At 43.3% G+C, this 18,032-nt stretch overlaps 1 protein-coding gene across 14 annotated transcripts in view; it reads left to right on the top strand.

The window, feature by feature from the left end:
* magi1b (membrane associated guanylate kinase, WW and PDZ domain containing 1b) overlaps positions 1-18,032 on the top strand; it is a 120,990-nt gene that overhangs the window by 83,100 nt on the left and 19,858 nt on the right. For 7 of the 14 annotated variants that reach the window (XM_017429964.3, XM_017429961.3, XM_017429963.3 and 4 more), the window contains 7 exons: positions 193-250; positions 1,153-1,286; positions 2,524-2,640; positions 5,297-5,482; positions 5,625-6,287; positions 16,438-16,469; positions 16,976-17,020. In XM_017429964.3, the coding sequence (XP_017285453.1) occupies positions 193-250; positions 1,153-1,286; positions 2,524-2,640; positions 5,297-5,482; positions 5,625-6,287; positions 16,438-16,469; positions 16,976-17,020 (1,235 nt within the window). The remainder of the gene's footprint in view (positions 1-192; positions 251-1,152; positions 1,287-2,523; positions 2,641-5,296; positions 5,483-5,624; positions 6,288-16,437; positions 16,470-16,975; positions 17,021-18,032) is intronic. The other 7 variants (XM_017429965.3, XM_017429972.3, XM_017429962.3 and 4 more) reach the window with 6 other exon arrangements.

Raw genomic sequence — 18,032 nt, 5'->3', positions numbered from 1 at the left:
GAGGGGGGGGTGGCCAGACAAGACAGCCTGTGAAGCCGCTGGGTTGCTTTGGTCCTGGACGCTGACTGACGGGGAGAAAAAGTCTCTCCAGGCCTCACCTCTAAAAGTTCAACGCAAGGCTTCCTGCCGCCTCGCCGCCACGCGTTTTCTTCCTTTCCTCCATCTCATTGTCTCTCTTCGCTGTCCCCGCAGAGCTTCCACCAGGATGGGAGAAGATAGACGATCCAGTGTACGGGGTCTACTACGTTGAGTAAGTTGGCGCACAGGGACACTTCAGTGTTTTTACTCATGCATGCCGAATAAAAATAAGACACGAGTGATGTTTTCCTGATGCACATAAATAAGACTTTTTTTTTTTTTTTTCATTCTAACAAGAACAACTCCTCACCTCACTGTAACTCCGAGACAATCACAGCCAGATTGTGCCTCGGCTAATTTGGAAAAGGGAAAAAAAAATTTGCATCCTGGCAAATGTAGGCCGTTTTGTTTGTCATTACCATCTGGAGGAGGGGGGGAGCAGCAAGCACGTTTGTGCGCGCGCCTGTTTCATGCATCGAAGACGGCGTGAAGCCGCTGGCCTGCGCCATTAATACAAATATGTTTCACACGGTTTTGATGTTGTTCAAAGCAGCACCTGGGGGCTCAGGAATGAGGCGTTTCTGTTTTCTGTTTGCCTTCAGAATATATTTTTCATGCACATTATTCATTATTTACCTTCATTTGCCATGTAACGCAGCGCTTCCAGGCTTCCTTTTATTTATTTTTTTAGTAAGGAGACTTCCATCTCTTGAGCATGAGTTTTATTTGCAAGATGTTCTATAAAGTAAATTATCATCACAGAAAAGGTTTGTTTTTTTTAGGGTTGTTTTGCGGGAGTCTATGTCATCTCAGCAAGGAGGACTCATGCTAGCACAGGTTCATGAGTATTTTTACTTTAGTTTATTAAAACTCATCTCCTTGTCTCCACCCTTGCCCTTATTTTCTTCACCCTGTTCTTCTCTTCTTTATCTTTTTTTCTTTTTTTTTTAAATCTTCCCCACCGTGCTTTACCTCCCTGCTGTTTTTTCCCTCCCAATATCCTGCCATTTTTTTTTCCTCTCCTGCTGCGTTTATCTCCTGTAATTTCACCCCTCCTGTTCTGCAAACTCGTAGTCATATCAACAGGAAGACCCAGTATGAGAACCCGATGGTGGAGGCTAAGAAGCGCAGGCAGCTGGAGCAGCAGCTGCCCCAGCAGCCTCAGCCCCAAAGCCAGCAGCCACCTGAAGGTGAGCGCTACATCCGAGGTTCGTTCACAAGCCCCCACCGCGGGCGTCATTTTCTTTCTTTCTAACCATGTGGATGCCTGACAAGCGCGTCTGTGTGTGCGCGTGAATGTTTTATACCAGTTACTGCTGCTTGTTTTTTGCCCGCTACAGCTTTATGATTTGCTAAGCGACCTTCCATAAAGACATAACTATTATTTAAATGAATTATTTTTGTTTTGCTTTTGTATTCTTGTTTGTGATTCTAACCTGAAAGCTTTACTCCCTAAGGTGAACACGAGCCAGTTTGAATTATTCATCTCTGGAAAAAAAGTGTGTGAAAAGAGGAGTTTCTAAATGAATTAAGTCTTCACAGTAATAAGACTAATAATGTGGCTTTTTGCTAAAATACGTAATCAAAGAAAGCTGCCAAACCTCAACCACGAAATAACTCCAGGCTGCTCCTGCGTGCTGTTTTTCCAGCTTCTTCACTCACACGAAGCCCTACAGAGAAATTTATTGTAAATACAGCTTTTATCCATAAGGGGAATCTCCTATTGTTCTCCCCCTTCTGCTCGTTCAACAGAAATCATTCAGTTTACTTGCTGACTTTCCCTTCAAATGAAAGCGGAGCCCTCTTACAAAAAGAAATAAACCCCTTGATACTTAGTTTATACCCTTGCCCCCACCCCCNTCTTCAATAATGCTTTCTCACCACTGGGAAAGTTTTATTAAAAGGCTGCAGTTAGGTATGGGCAGCTATGAGTATAACTTTGAGCAAAAATACCACAACATTGGTAATATAGTTTTAATATAAATATAGTTTTAATATAAAAATGGAAGGAAATAAAAAGATTTTTTTGCTTTTATTTAAAAACAGAAATGCAGATACTATTACTACTGCTGTCTAAATAATTACATGTTGCTTAATAGTGATTATATTATAGGTATAATGGTATAATACCTAATGTAATATTTATTTATAGTTTTATTTCTAATGTACAGATAGAAATAAGAGCACAAACCGCAGTCAGTCAGGGTCAGCTTTTTCATGCACTCAAAAAACACATTTTAAATCAATTTAGGATCCGCATTTGAAATGATCAGCATCGATATTTACAATCAAGGCTGAAAACAGCTTAGATCACCTGTTGCTCAGTACTTCTTCAGTGAGCTTCATCCCAAACTGCACGGGACTCCCCACTTATTGTTCCTAGCGAAGGTAGGAGAGCTCCTGTCTCGACTCCATCTAGAGAACGTGTGCTTCTTGCTGTTGCAGAGTGGATCGAGGACTCGGCGTTGGCAGGGGCTCCATTGGCCAGCTACGCTGCCAACCACGAGACCTACAGGGACCCCCAAACAGGTCCCCCAGTGCCCAGTGCCATGGGACAAAAACGTAAGTTATGTTGAATTAAACTCTGAAACCTCATTACTTTCCCACTTCCAGTCAGTGTTACCCTGAGCGGCTTGTGTGCTGAACAAGATTCAGAACAAGACTTTTTTTGTGTGTGTGTGTGTGTGTGCCTAAGGCCATGTTTTAGTTTTCATGATGAAAATCTAGTATGAACTGACACTATAAAGCCGTTTCATACATTCTTAATAAACTTATCACACATTTATTGTATAACGGCTCACATTCTTCTTAAAATATTTTTTTGGAAGACATTCCAAATAAGAATGTGATAAGTACAGTTTTGTAATGTCCCATTTTGAAATCCAATAATGGCCTGATTTCACCCATCATTTAGCCATGCACCTACGGCTGCTGTTGGTTTTCTTCTCCTCGTTGCCAGCTCCTTTCATCCCAGCCTCCCACTAGCAGCTTGTCTAATTAGCCCAGCCTTGGAGGAGAATTAACTGCCTCATTCTGGCTCTTCCTTTTACTCTCCCTTGCTGCTCTGTCGGACACCTTTTCCTTTGTCGCTCTTTGTTTTATGGCTCGCTGTCTCATTGACTTTTGTCCCGTCTCTTCCCTCCAATGTCCGCGTTGCTTCAGTTGATGGTCTAGTCCATCTCTCTGTCTTTCCTCATCCCTCTCATTCATGTCTCCTTCCAAATGAATGTCCTTCCTCTTAATGTCCGAGCAACAGAAGACATAAGAAATCTTGATTCTTGGTTCTTCCACGTGCTGTAAAGAAAAAGACAATAACAGTTCCCAGTCTAATCGCGTCTTGCCTGTCTGAGAAACACTATCAGTGGCATTGCACGCAGACTCTCTCGCCACAAACACAAGGACGTAAACTCACTCCAAGGGTAACGCATTTTTCATTGTGTGCATAAACCACGGCACTGCCTGAACGTAATGTGGTGCTGCTGATTACTAAACACACATTCCTCTAATGCACACCCGCTCCATCATCCACTTCTTTCTTGTATTTCAGTGTCGAAATTCATTTGTCTGAAGCACATGAGGACGTGCTGGAAACACACACGACTTAAATTTAGTCTTTTATAGACAATTAAACCTCACTTCTCAGTGCCTGTGTTCACATGTTGCGCCTCATTTCTCAGTTCTTTGCGGTGCAGACGGTGAATTACAAAAATAGTTAAGTTTCCATCCCAACATATTTCCTTATTTGATGTTTAATTACTTGCAGGGAAAGGATAGGAAAAACAAAACACGGGGACTGAGTTGAGATTACAGCATTCTATTTTAAAAACACTTATTAAATTAACATCTGGGATTCAAATTTCAAAAAGGTAGGTTGCCTGAAGTTGTAGTCTTTAATTAGCATCAGTAGTGTTAAGCTCAAGAGGTTGTGTGTGCTAGGATGTTTTTCTTTTGTTAGAACAGTGACGATATTTGATTATTTATAATCATTTCATACCATTTTTGCCTATTAGTCCTACTATAGAAAAATAAATTTAATAAGTAGGTACCAAATATTTTCACTCAATGGATGAAGCTTGCAGCTGAGTCGTGGGATTGGAATGATTTCCTTTTAGCCTAATTGATTCACTTGTTACCATTTGGTGCATGGATCAATGTCTCATTCAGAAGGACCACAAGCAGAACAACAACATGGAGGCTCGCCTCTGAGATGCATCATTGAAAAGAAGGACGTTAGACAGATTGCACAAGCAACTTCATCACAGCTGACCCACAGTGTAATATTAGGAAAGTCATGTGTTTATTGGTAGTGTCCCAGTCGGTCGGCACATGCAGTGATGGAAATCATGTTTTCCACCCTAAGTATAGTTGTGTTTGTGCAGGACTAGCTACCATCAAAGAGCAAAAACCTTTAACTGAAGCTCAAATGCATAATATAGGTTCTTTCAGACCCCAGGGGACCAGTTCACATTTTTTATAATCATTTGAGGTAGCTGGCTATTTATTTATTTATTTTGCAAGTACAGCAGCCACTCGCAATCCTTATAACTATTCTTTAGCTCCTACTTTAGAGTAGACACTTTCTCAGCTCAATAGGGACTCTTCAGTGCCATGAGGGACATAATCAGTCCATTCTTAAAAGTGGTGATTGGCCGAGCAAATTAAACACTCTTTAAGTTGTATTCACATTGCTAAAGTGGACTTATCTTTGTCTGCTATGCCGTGCTCTTATTTTAAAATATGTGCAGCACGTGAAAATATGAAGTAGGCTAATCTGAGTCTAGGCTCTATGCTCTTAATGTTAACGTTCCCTGAATGTTTTGTAGCGCTCTTCACACTCCGGCTTCAAAATTAAACCAAAGATCCACAAATCACAGGTCCAATTATGACGTCCTCCATCGTTAGTGAGATTGAATGTCACTTGTGCAGTTGATGAGACTGCGTCGATCGTCAGCCAACTCTGGCACAATTGCAGTGTTCTCTTGATGGTGGGATATCAAACACACAAGTCCTTATAACTACTCCAATGAGGGACTAACAGTCCTTATAACCCTTGGAGAGTCCTTATAATGGTTTGATCTGAGAGCACCTCATGTCTCAAGACTGAGAGCAACTAGCAGCTCATTAAGGAACCATCCACACTGATTCCATTCCTCTTTAGTGAATGTGTGTTTTTACATAAACATTCATGAAGCTGAAATGTCTGTGTCTCTGTGTTCAGGAGGGAAGCCTTTCTTCACTAGGAACCGATCTGAACTGAACGGGACCTTCATTAATACCAAACTGAAGAAGAGTCGTAAAGGGTTTGGCTTTACTGTTGTTGGAGGGGATGAACCAGATGAGTTCCTGCAGATAAAAAGCTTAGTTCTTAATGGACCTGCTGCCCTCGATGGCAAGATGGAGACAGGTCTGTGGAGCTGAACTTATTTTATATGTTTGCGGAAAGAATGCTGGTTCAGTTGAAAGGCTGTTTGTAAAATAACTGTAATAACTCACGAGTATTTCTTTTTCTAAATTAAAGTAATTGTTGCTTTTTCTCCGCCTCTAAGGTGACGTGATTGTGAGTGTCAATGACACCTGCGTACTAGGCTACACACACGCCCAAGTTGTAAAGATCTTTCAGTCGATCCCAATTGGTTCCATGGTTAACTTGGAGCTGTGTCGTGGCTACCCGCTGCCTTTTGACCCCGACGACCCAAACACCAGTCTGGTTACCTCTGTGGCTATTCTTGACAACAAAGAGCCCATCATTGTTAATGGCCAGGAAGTGTCTAACAGCTATGACTCGCCATCCAGCCAAGTCAGTCAGAGCACCAACAACGGCCCAACCAACGGTGGAGGGGCACCCCTCAACAGCCTCCCCCGACCTCTCAGCCCCTCTGCAGAGACGGCCTCCGATACCTCCTCCCAGCTCGGCTACTCCAGCGACGTGGTAACCTTGGCTTCAGCCATCGCAACACAACCCGAACTCATCACTGTACACATGGAGAAAGGCGACAAGGGCTTTGGCTTCACCATTGCGGACAGTCCCGGTGGCGGAGGGCAGAGAGTGAAGCAGATTGTGGACTACCCACGCTGCCGCGGCCTCAGGGAGGGGGACATCATCGTCGAAGTGAACAAAAGAAATGTGCAGAGCATGTCTCACAACCAGGTGGTGGACCTGCTCAGCAAGTGTCCAAAAGGCAGTGAGGTCACCATGCTGGTGCAGAGAGGTGAGAGAAAGCTGAACTTCACACTTGTTGTGTCAGTAAACTTGTAATTTGTTTTGTAACCTATAAGCGCAGATAGAGATGAGAAAGGTGGGGTTGGGGGGTGGTGGCGTGGATCCAAGTTCTGTGGCAGCCGTTGATTTATGCGCCCGTGTGCTGAAGCACTGCTAAACACAACAAACCTTTGCCACGAGTCTGATTGATTCTATTGATAAAAATAATAGGCTTCCACCCTACACACTGGTTTTGCCCACAGAGCTCTTTTATTGACGCACACATTTATTTATTCATGCAAATAGAAGGTGGAAGGAAAACAGATTGGATTGCAAACAAGGCAAAATGGAATGATGATTACAGTAAGAAAGGAAATGAGGAGTCACAGAGGAAGTTGAAAAGGCGGTCCGGGACGTGGCTGAGTGTGTTGTAGGAAGAGGGGAAGATAGGGTGCTTACACTAAACTGGACTGACAAGTAAACATAGCTGTCTTGAAATAAAAAGCAGGTAGAACAAAAGAGGGGAGGTTAGAATGGTAGATGGAGTAAAAAAGGAAAATGAATAGAAACACATTGGTTTTTCAGGTCAAAGGGTTTGAATAACCCTCCCTGTTGTTTTTAGTCTTCCTCACACTGACTGTCTCTGTCTGCCCTGATGCACTCCGCTTCATTCCTGTCTGCTTTGTTTCTTGGTTGACAAGCTGTCTAGTTTACTTTGGGCTTTTAGACTCCCCCCATGTTAAAGGAAGTGGCTTTAAAGATGCAGCCATGTGTTCCGGTCGTCTTTTTTTTTTTATCCACCCACCTGGCTTTGCTTTAAAGTGAAGTCTGTGACATTTTGTCTTTACCGTAAATTTCCAGTGTTAGTCAGTCGGTGTCAAGCAGCAGCCTGTAATTGATTCTGTTAAAGCAGCACCGCTCAGCTTTTCCTACGGCTTCTGTTTATTGTTGGACCAAGGCACTAAATGGGAACAAAGCATCTGTGAATGGAGATTAACTGAGAAATAATTAAATTTCAGTATTTTTCATGCGGTTCCTCTCCGAGCTGCTGACCTGTGGTACCAGTAATTAGGCTGTTTTCTTCATCTGACTGTCCCACACTTGTTCTGGGGCTTATTAAACTGTCAAGGAGAACTTGTCAGATGAATAGCAGCCAAGTCTTACATTGAGTTTTTGTCTTATTTCTTTTTTTTTTTTGCCCTCTCTTGTTATGTGATCCTCCATCTTAGCCTGTTCTACACTCAGGTCTTGCACTTTGTCTCTCACTTATTGTCTGGATTCTGGATTCATGACCACACACCCTAAAAAAATGCTTGTGTTAGCATTTCTTCATCTTCATAAGGCACATTAGCCACAAAGGGAAATGAACTCATCATGTCCAGAGGTCTGCTTGTGTGTCTATAAAACAGAAAGCAGTTTAGCTTCGCCTCTGTTGCTGCGGTGCCTGACCTTGATGGACACGCACTGAAATATGGTTCTGACTGAAGAAATGTCAGAGGTATTAAATGCATTCTGACCAGCACTTTTCTTCAAATCTATTTAAAGTTTGTAAGAAATACAGCATGAGAGGTGTTGAAGCAGACATAAAGAACAAGCACGTTTGCTTGTAGGATGTCATCCAGATTAATAACTGAGCAACAGACTGCAGGCTGCACTTCTCCCATTTGCATAGTGAAGGTCTAAATCCTGGTGATGAAGAGCTCAGTGTCTCAGAACAAGCAGAAGTGAGTGAAATAGGAGACAAACTGGAACAATACCCCAAGTTTTTATTAGTTTGTTCTGAGCTTTGGGTTGTGAAACGGACAAATTAATTGATTTTTATTTATTTTATGTATCAATAATTTAATGTATATGCATTTTAAACAAGACGTCATAAATAACAGCAATAATAATCGATCCCAAAAGTGACTGGAGAAACATTACCAACACACTGGCGAGTAAATCCAGTTTAGTTGAGTAAAAACATAAATGCTGCGAGATCCAAACATTAGCAGCTCAGCGTTTCATGTGGAGGATTAATTGTCTTCAGCGTCCAGCAGAAAAGGTCAGACGCTTTGTGTTGTGGCTCTCAGCGGCTGCTCTTTGAAGGTTTGCTGTTATTCAGCAAAGATTCTGGAGTCACCGAGGAGGCTGCCCAACGACAGGAAGCTGCTGGTGCTGCTCTTTGACTGACAGCTGCAGAAGCACCAAAATGGATTTGACTGGGAATGATTCCTGAAAGTCTTTGCATCGTGCAATTCTTAGCCTTATAATAAAAGCCTTCAGATGTAAAAATGTGTAAACTTACCCTTGCATCCAAAAAATAATATTGGTAAACTGCAAGCTCAGGATCAATATTGACATTGATATTGGCGTTAAAATTTTTATAGAGCTCACATTCGACTTTGATTTGAACTTAATTTAATAAAAGCTGCAACTGTTGTTCTCTGCTTAAAACAGCCAGCAGTAATTTATTTATCCTAAGCAGTGTATAAAAAAATCAAATCTTTGACACACTTATTATGTTAGAAGCACGGTTGTGCAGGAAGGATTGGACAGAGTGGGTTTTTTTTTTTTTTCCTATTGATTTTAATAACACCAACTGTCAGATTCCTCTGAATAAGCAGATCATGTATCAAATAAAGGCTGGAGCATTTCAACAGTGTGACTGCATGCAGTTCAGACATGTGAAAATATCTAACTGTTACCAGGACAGTTTGTCATTGCATTTACAGACGAGAACCTGATGAGCTCAGCTGCTGAACTCATCAGGTTCTCGTCTGAAATTAAAAGGGTTTTAAGTCTCCTTAAACCAGCACGTACATTATTCACATGACATCGTGTGTGTTAGTCCAATGCACACGCATGCGGCCACACTCATGAGAACATTAGCTGGGACTTTTGTCACTGTGCCTTAATTACTCTCCTGCTCACACCCTCTCAGGCTGATTCTCTCCACCACCAGCAGCAGCAACGTACACTGGTCTCTAATTGGGGTCCTGATGTCAGCTTTGCTTATAAACACCCACACATCTTGTTTTCTCTGGTATTCTCTTTCACTTGGACTCTCCGTCCATCAATCACGGACATTATATTCTCCGAGCAAACGCCGCTTGTGCGTGCAGACGCGCACGTCCAAACCCACAGAGTCGGTCCCAGACATGAACAGTCATGCATCCAATTATAGATTAGAGGCAGAGTGACCCCAGTTCGGTCTTAATTGGTGGGAAATCCAGCACATTCTCCAATCCCTCCGTAGCCCCTTTTTCGGTTTCTATTCCCTGACTGCCAGGATGTATTCACACCTGCTCGCCCACATAAAAATGGAAGCCAATCCCTGAGGGCTGGCAGATGAAGAAACACACTCGTTAAGGAAGGCGGCTCTGTGCTACTGCGAGCCCCTCCTCGCCTGCCCGTTTTTCCTCTCGGTGTGCACGCAGTTCGACTTGTGGGAAAATGTGAATGAGCGTGTGCTTTCGTTCTACGCAAGGAACGGTGTGCTCGGATAAAATTTGATCTCATTTGTGTTTCATTTTTCTTTCTTTTGATTGATAGTGATTTTAGATATTTACACGAGTTCTTTTCAGACATGAAATGTGATTATTCTGTTAAAGCAACACCATTTTGGGGGCAAGGTGTTTGGAAATTCGGTATTTTATTCATATTCTTACGCTTTAGTCAGACGTACTTATTAAAAATATTGAGACATTGTACAGCCTTAATATCTACTATTCATGCAAAATTAGACAGTAAATTAAGTCAGGTGGGTTATAAAGTGCAGGTCATTGAAATGATTTGTCGTTTACATTAGTACGACACAAACTCAGTAGTTGTGTAAAGGATTGTGGCAGGAGGTCGAAACAGCTGGAAATCCCTTTCTGTCTGAAGTGTACTGAAGTTGTGAAGATCTGCTTCTTTCAACCAGTTTTCTGTAATTCTTTTGGATCAAATGGTGAAAAACTCCTTGGGGTTGCAGCTAAGGTAAAACCAAGGAGATTAATTCAGAAAATTGGTTTAGAAAATTTAGATTTTACTGTTTTTTTTATTTAATGATGCAATATGTTTGGATCTTCTAAACAGCTGATCAGAAGTGAAATTAACCCACAGCAAGTGACCCATACCATTGTAGGAACTGAAACGTCTTGTTTCATTGGTACCCAACAGTGGATGGAGTATATTAGACATCAAGTGAACATTTAGTTTTTAAAAAAGGATTTGTTTGACGCAAAACCAGTGTTTGTGTTTGGTTTTTATCTTGAGGAGCAACGTCATTGGGGATTGTGTGATACTTTTGGTCATGGTCTGCTGAGAAACTTTAGGTCCTGCCATTTTTGTGGATGTCACTTTAGCCCGTACCATGTATCTAAACACTGTCGCTCACAAAGTGGTATATGGTGTAGCATAAAATAGTCTTTTCTAAAAGCAGTGGCTTCTGAAAATTTGCAAAAATCTACACAAGATGTAAATGAAATTGAGTCTGAGGTATAGATTTAGCATACAAAAGTTGCTAGTTCTCAATCCAACATTGCAGCTATGTTAAAAACTGAACAAAGACAAGTGAGCCATGGAGGGTCCATTGGGCAACATATAGGACTTACAGGGATAGTTCAGTTACTTTGAAGGATTCTGTGGAAAGGTTATGAATTGTTAACATCTTACTTGTTGTAGATGGCTCATTGAACGACCTCAGTTTGGAGAAATTATTGAATTTTGACCAAATTGTCGAGCTAATGGGTAGTCCTCGCATGACCAGGATCAAAGTGGATTGACATCTTTAAACATCTGCAATCTTGACAAGATCATGAACACCATTAAATAAACCTTTATATCATCAGGTTTGCATTACTTGGTTATTATGGCACAAAAGTTATTCTATTACAGCCATAAGTGTTACAGGCTGTATCTGAAATGCTACAGCCAGCTGCTGCCCCTGTTAACCCATGCATATTATAAAATCCACTCTAAATATGAAGGGTTAAAAATATAAAAGCAACTGGACTTCTATTCAGAATAGAAAAACATAACTTTGGTCTTGGCCCTGCTCTTACTAGTTGTTAGCTCATCAGTCCGGTCAGAATTAGACTACATTTCTCCAAAATAAGGGTTCAAAGTGTTTCAACAGGTAAGACAATTATTGTACAGAACCTTTCCACAAAACTTTGCTTCAAAAAGTTTGAACCATCCCTTTAAGGGTCTGGTATATATGGCTGGTGGCAGATCCCACACAGATCTTCACAGCTGTAGAGGAGTTCATACCTCAGTATCTCAGGGATGTTATGGTGGCAGGAGACAGTGGTTTTAGGCACCTCCTCCTACTAATATGTACTTTTCATAACCACACAGGAATGATTTATGACTCCAGTTGGGTCTGTATTTTATGATACATCGTTCTTTCATCTGTCTAATTACACTGCTCTAATGGGTTCATTTTCCCTCGCCTGTCTTTTCGTGCCCCCACTGATGCTCTGCACGTGCACATAATTCATTTTGGCCCTGATGTCTTGCCGTTGCAGAGGTGCTGATTTTTATTTTTATCCCCCCCAATCGTTGTTCCTTTTAAGGAGGTGCAAATGTTAGAGAGTCCACAGGGAGATGTACTCTGCTGCTCCTGTGCTGTCAGGGAGAACTTGTTTAGGAGAATTTCTGAAACATAACAGTTAAATGAAGTCTATTTAATTAGTTGTATTTATTTTCGTAAAAGCAAAGCGGGTGCCATGGTGAACCCAGCGAAGCCCGTGATGCTCGAAGCAAAGCACAGGAAATGGGAGGATTCGTGGCTGCAGTGAATGAGGGCGAAACAGGAAGAAGGGAGGATGGAGACATGTCAGAGGATTGCAGTGATGATAAAGGAGCAGCAGTGAAGAAACTCCAATGACGATCTGCGCCTAGTTCCCCACCCCACCCCTCACCCCTTCTTCACTTCGTGACTCATCAATCAGCCGTGACACATTAGACCTGCTGGGCGAAAGGGCCTCACACTCCTCTTCTCACACAGTGAGAAATGATGGATCCTTTCTGTCCGACCACAGTGCCACTAGATGGAAAAATCACAGGTTACAGGGCTGGAACAGACAAGAGGTGCGAAACTGTGTCACAGATTTTAACATATTGGATGAACATCTTGATCCTTCAGTTGCTTGCTTACATCCTTGCAAAAAAAAAAAAAAAGAAGGCAGATTCAAAGGCATGGTCAAGACCTCAGGTTACTTTCATTTACAGCGCATATATAGCGTCAAAACAGGATTTCTACTCGCACCTTTTGTGTACCCATAGAAATGCGTTTCCTTTTTCTTGTTCATTCATGCAGCTTAAGGAGGGTGAAAGCGTAAGCGTATCATTGTCATACAAGACAGCTCCTATTGACATAATGGTGGGCAAGTGCACCCAGCAGCTTCTAAGTGCCCCCTCTGTCATACGCCGCTAAAGAGATCAGCGCCCTTTGAGAACACACTCTGATCGGCACAAACGCAATTACGGGAACTTACGCAATCCACATAAACAAAGTCATAGTTACCGAGATGCACGTTTCGTAATGGCAGTTTGATGCGGCCAGCCTTGTACACATCCATTAGAAAGAGATAAACGCTGATGATGGGTCCCTGTGCAGACCAAAGCAGGAAATCAATTCACTGTACGGGCAGGAAGCAGTGTTTTTTTGCCCACTTCGCATAAAAAAATTCTGCTGACCAAACGTTCCAGTGGCACCGTAATAAACAGCAATGCAGTCCCGGAAAAAAACCCAACGATGTGGGGGTTGTAGGCGGCCAACTAGGCGCCCATGATTCACCAGTGGTCACTTCTGTCTTGCTGGGGGCTTGAGCCTGCGATGCACTGCTTGTTGCACGGGGCTAAGGTGAGCAACTTTGTCCCTCAATACCCACCAATCTCCCATGTCTTCAGCCCTTTGTAGCCACGAAGTGAGTAGTAAATCTCCACCTCTGCATCGCCTTTTGTTTCCATGACAATGCTCTGCCGACAGCCTGCATTCGGGGTACCCTCTGGGTGGAAGTGTGCATGTGTAGGAGGTGGGGGGGATTTCACCCCTGCTGTCGAAAATCATAGGAGACCACGTTTCAGGATAAAACACCATTTGCTTTTATGCAAAATGAGTATTTTTCTAACGCGCGCTATTGTATTTAGTCACCCTTTTATGCTCCTCCGTCACGTGAAGTTTTCGTGTTTGCACACACAGAAGAAGCCAAATCAAGCTGCACTCCCTAGGCTGTGACACGCAGGCGGCTGATGTGCGCGGCTGATATGAGCTCGGTGCTTATTCATTGTACAGCAGAGAGCAGCTCACCACAACAACTGTTGCTTGGAGACAGTCTGTCAGTCTCCACAGTCACCAGGTACTATCGCCACGGTGACAGATGGACCTGCCTGTTGGAGGCCATAATTCTGAGGCGAGCTCTACCACTGTGTACAGACACACACACACACACACACACACACACACACTGTGGACAGACAACATAATCTGCTTAGTAATGTCTTCCGTTTAGTGACTGCTGTGCTGCCGGGTTGGTGCAACAGTTCCTCTTGTGCATTTTATTCAGCAGAAGGTATGTTAATGCTTGTTAGAGTGTACCCAGTACTGCACAATATAATAAGTTCAAATTGAGATATTTAGGCAGTGCCTTCTTCGATAGTCTGCCTGTTTGTAGACGCACTGTTACTGACGTTGCCAGCCCTTTTTCTATGTGTAGTTTTTCTTGTTTTCTCCATTATATAGTTAAAAAAAGCCTAGTTTTTGCCTCAGTTAATGAAGTTTACAAAATTATTGATATCATTTATTTTGGCTTTATATGCACACATGATATTCCTTTCATATGGCATAAATCATAAAGACCGCATGTTACCTTACAATTGACAGCTAACATTCAGAGTTAAGGAGAATGACTGGACGGCCCCACAGCGTTTCTGCCCCCCCCCCCCATCTAAAGGATCCTGCTGAGCGCTCTCGCTCAGGGTTGTCGAAGCGCAGGCCAGTTCGCCCACGTGTCTAAAACCACTCGTTCCTTCCCCTTGTATGTAATTGGGTATGGAGGTTGGTCCAAACATCCACAATACCTTTGATGTGCGAGCTTCAAACACATTCTGCTGCTTCGCCTACAGACGCACAAAATCCAGGAGAACCAGCTTCTGCCTACAAATGCAACGTTGACTTTTGTACCTTTTCTAAAATCAATCGTTTAGTTTACAAAAAGATATATTTTTATAGCTTTTTACACCTGGCAGTAAAAAAATAGATTGTAACTAGCTTGTGTGGCTGATTTTCTGAGTCTAATCTATGGTAATTCGAACATCTGTTTTGCGTCATAAATTCCTGAATTGATCCATCTCCCAATCAGTTGATTTACTTCCCTGGGTGTGTCTGTTTTCCCTATTAGTGAGTGTGATTGCGAAGCTGGGAGAATTTCTAAGAGGCAGCAGCAGATCCGCTGCAGTTCATAGCTGAAGGATAATCAAATACAACCATGGCATCTTGACTGACAGCATCATTTGCCCAGAGAGAGTACCTTTGGAGTGACAGCACGATCATGCATCTTGTTTAAGGCATTGCTGGCGCTCCCAAATGAATTATTTCTGTTCTACGCGGGGAAAGCAGGTGAAAAAGACAAAGACGGATTGGAGGAAGGGAGCCGCTGGATAGTAAGGAAAGCTATAGAAAGTTGTAGCCGTAACACAGTTGGCGCTGTCAGTTGTGAATGAAGCCAGATGTCTGAAAGATAAAGCAGACAAGAGCATGTGTGTGCGAAAGATCTTATCAAGTCAGCTTCCCCAAAGGATCGGCACAACGATGGCCCATTTTCCTTAAAGAAACGGCTCCGTCTCGTGCAGTTTTATGTGCGCTTCACACATCTGTTGTTTGTTAGAGGTGTCCACTTATTGTTGAATCTTAATAGAAGAGAAGCAAACAAAAGCGCAAGTCCTGTGTTGTTGGTTTTTTTTTTCGTCTTCTTTGTCTTGTAGATTTTTCTCATTTCCATAAGTTTATACAACCATTAATTTCATGCAGAGTGGAGGTAGAGAGGGATCAGGGGAGGGGTAGAGGTCGGTCATGTGCTTGTGGAGCGACTTTGCCCGTGTGGATTCACGCCTGTGCTGGTGTTTCAGTCATCTGTCAGTCTTATTTTCTGCGCGCGCGCTTGTCTGCGATAATGATATTTCTGCAATGCTTTTTCTTTTTTCTTTTTCCTGTTCACTGCTCACTCGTGCAGAAATACGTCTGTCATACCTCAAGCACACTTTGATTTGTGTCGGGACTACTGCATAAAACCATCTGATGCTTGCCCCTCGGTGTGTGTTTGCGCACACGCTTGTGTGTGTGTAGCTGAATAGATGTTTACCAGCATGTGAGGGTGGGAGGGAGAGGGAGATGGAGTGTAGAGAGAGAGAGAGAGAGGGAGGGAGGCTGATGATGCTGAGGGAAGAAACGGGAGGGAGGACAGTGAACAGCGAGGTGAGAGAGAGGGAAAACGGGTGGGGAAAAAAAAAAAAGAAAAGGCAGCAGGAAAGGGAGAGACCTGGAGGACGCGTCAACTGCCTATAGATGCTGGAGCCTTCGACAGCGGAGCGCAGCGCTCAGCGGACACAGGAAGATGGTCTCAGTAAGAGGGGAACTGACGGTTGCCTATAATTTAATGTTCAGTATCTTGGACTCCTTCTCCATGGGTAATGCCTACGGCCAGGAACTCCAGAACAAAGCTCGCTATTTTTTTTTTTTTTTTTTCCCTCTCCTCTTTACTCCGCTCTCTTTATTCTCTGGTTTAATTGCTGTCCAGCGCTCTTTCCTTCTCTCTGAGCTCACACTCTCTCCCCTCCGACACGCACTGGCTTTCATGCATGTGTTGATGGGTAGCCGAGGTTTAGCGAGCGCCGGGTAAGCCCTTGGGGCTGGCCCCACTCCTCCTCCTCCTCCTCCTCTTCCTCCACCTCCTCCTCCTCAAACGCCAGCCGCGGATGGGCAAAAGCAAAGGAGCCAAGCAGGGAAAGAAAGGAGCGGAGTGGCTTTGAGGGCTAGATGAACACTGTTTGGACATTGTTTGGGAGTCAACATTAGGAATATTTATGCGTTACCTTAATTTTTTTGCATTGACCTTTTATGTGAACATGGACTACAAACTCCATTGGTAACCTTCTTCCTTTGTCTTTTTTCTCTTCTCTGTCTGGCTTCACAGGAGTGGCACCTGCAAAGAAGAGCCCCAAACTGGTAAGCTGTTGGTTTTCCTTGTAATTCCCACCCTCCTCTCCTCCATCCACTACTCTTAGATCTACATGTGTGCATCTGTGCAAAGGAACACCGCGCTCACTTTCCCTGCCTCTCGCCTCCGTCCTCCTTATCCCAGCCTCCCCCCCCCCACCCCCATGTGGCGTAACTTGTGCTGATGTTGTTGACCTGTTTGTAGACGGGGAGGTGGGTGGTTGGGGGGTGCGCGGCGCTGTGCGGGGGTGGATCCCCGTAGCTTTGCACGAGCCCTCCTCCGCGCGCCCCCCCTTTCTGGCGGGGGATGGGACGAGGGGCTTTGGTGCGCCGCGTGAGTTGGGTTGCTAACATGCTGATGATCGCATCACGCTGGGTGCTAAGTTTGCGGTGTGCGAGCTGAATGTGTGATCACAGCAGAGACACGGCCTCGTTCTGCAGCGTCTGTGCCGAGGGACCCCTTCCCTTCACTGTGTCTGACTGAACGTGTATTTGTTACATTTTTATTTTCGCAGGACCGTTATGGGCTGGCTCCGCCGTACAGAGATTACACTAGGATGGTATGTGACGTTATTTAGAGGGGATGAAAGTTTTTGGGATTGAGGTCTTATGGTGTTGGTGCAGGGTACGTAATGGTGGTGGTGTTCTTCTAGAACATAGTTGACATTATGGATAAACTGAGTGCGATAACAGGATAAATGCACGACCATAATGATTAGCTGCATGAGGTTAATCATGTGAAATAAAACAAACTAAAGTAGGGCTACTAATACTGTGACTCATCAAGGGAGTTGGCTTGACTGTTGCCCAGATTAAGTTGTGTCTAAGGCAAGTATTTGCTCTCATTGTCCTAACTCTTTTCTCCTTTGTTTTCGTCTTTTGTCTTCTAAGAACTTATTGAATCAGGAGAAACCAACGTTTTAGACCGGTGTCAAAACACTATAGGAGAACACAGTGTCTGCGGAAGGTCAAATCTAAGAGAATCCATCAAGAGGCAGATATAGGTTTTCATTTGAAAGGGGAGCAGGATTTAGACCTTGTCTGCATCAGGAGACAAATAGAAAAAAAGCAAATACTGCCTTATTGGCTAATGGAGGCGGCACTTTATTTGATGGAACAAAAGTAAATCAAAATTAATTTTGTGTTCAAGGGGAAAGGTTGGTTTTGAAATCTGTAACACTAAACAAGAGCTGCATGTCTGATTATTGAAATGCCTTCACAGTTGTCAGGGTTCTTTTTTTTTTAATCCCCTGTAAAGCCATAGAGGTTACAGTCACAACAGGAAGTGCAAGCCGCAGCTCACATTTAGTATTTCCAAGAGCATCAAGCTTCTTTTATGTCTAACTTGCATGATGAATATAAACATGAATTGCAGAGGTGTAGGAGGCAGATTCAGTGAGTAATGAGTCTGAATTTATTGAAGACGTAGCTGCACTTTGAAGGCCAAACACTTTGATACTTGAGAGCCGATGAGCCACTTGCCTCCGCCCCTTCCCGGTATATTTTTGTCCACTAAATCCAAAGTAATATGTGGTCACATGATATGAAGAGTCTTAGCTGCTGTCATTTTCC

Source organism: Kryptolebias marmoratus, linkage group LG4 (assembly GCF_001649575.2).
Source record: "Kryptolebias marmoratus isolate JLee-2015 linkage group LG4, ASM164957v2, whole genome shotgun sequence".
In the NCBI taxonomy this organism is placed as follows: Eukaryota; Metazoa; Chordata; class Actinopteri; order Cyprinodontiformes; family Rivulidae; genus Kryptolebias; species Kryptolebias marmoratus.
The sequence above is the reverse complement of the archived record's forward strand: the minus strand, read 5'-3'. Positions and strand labels throughout refer to the sequence as shown.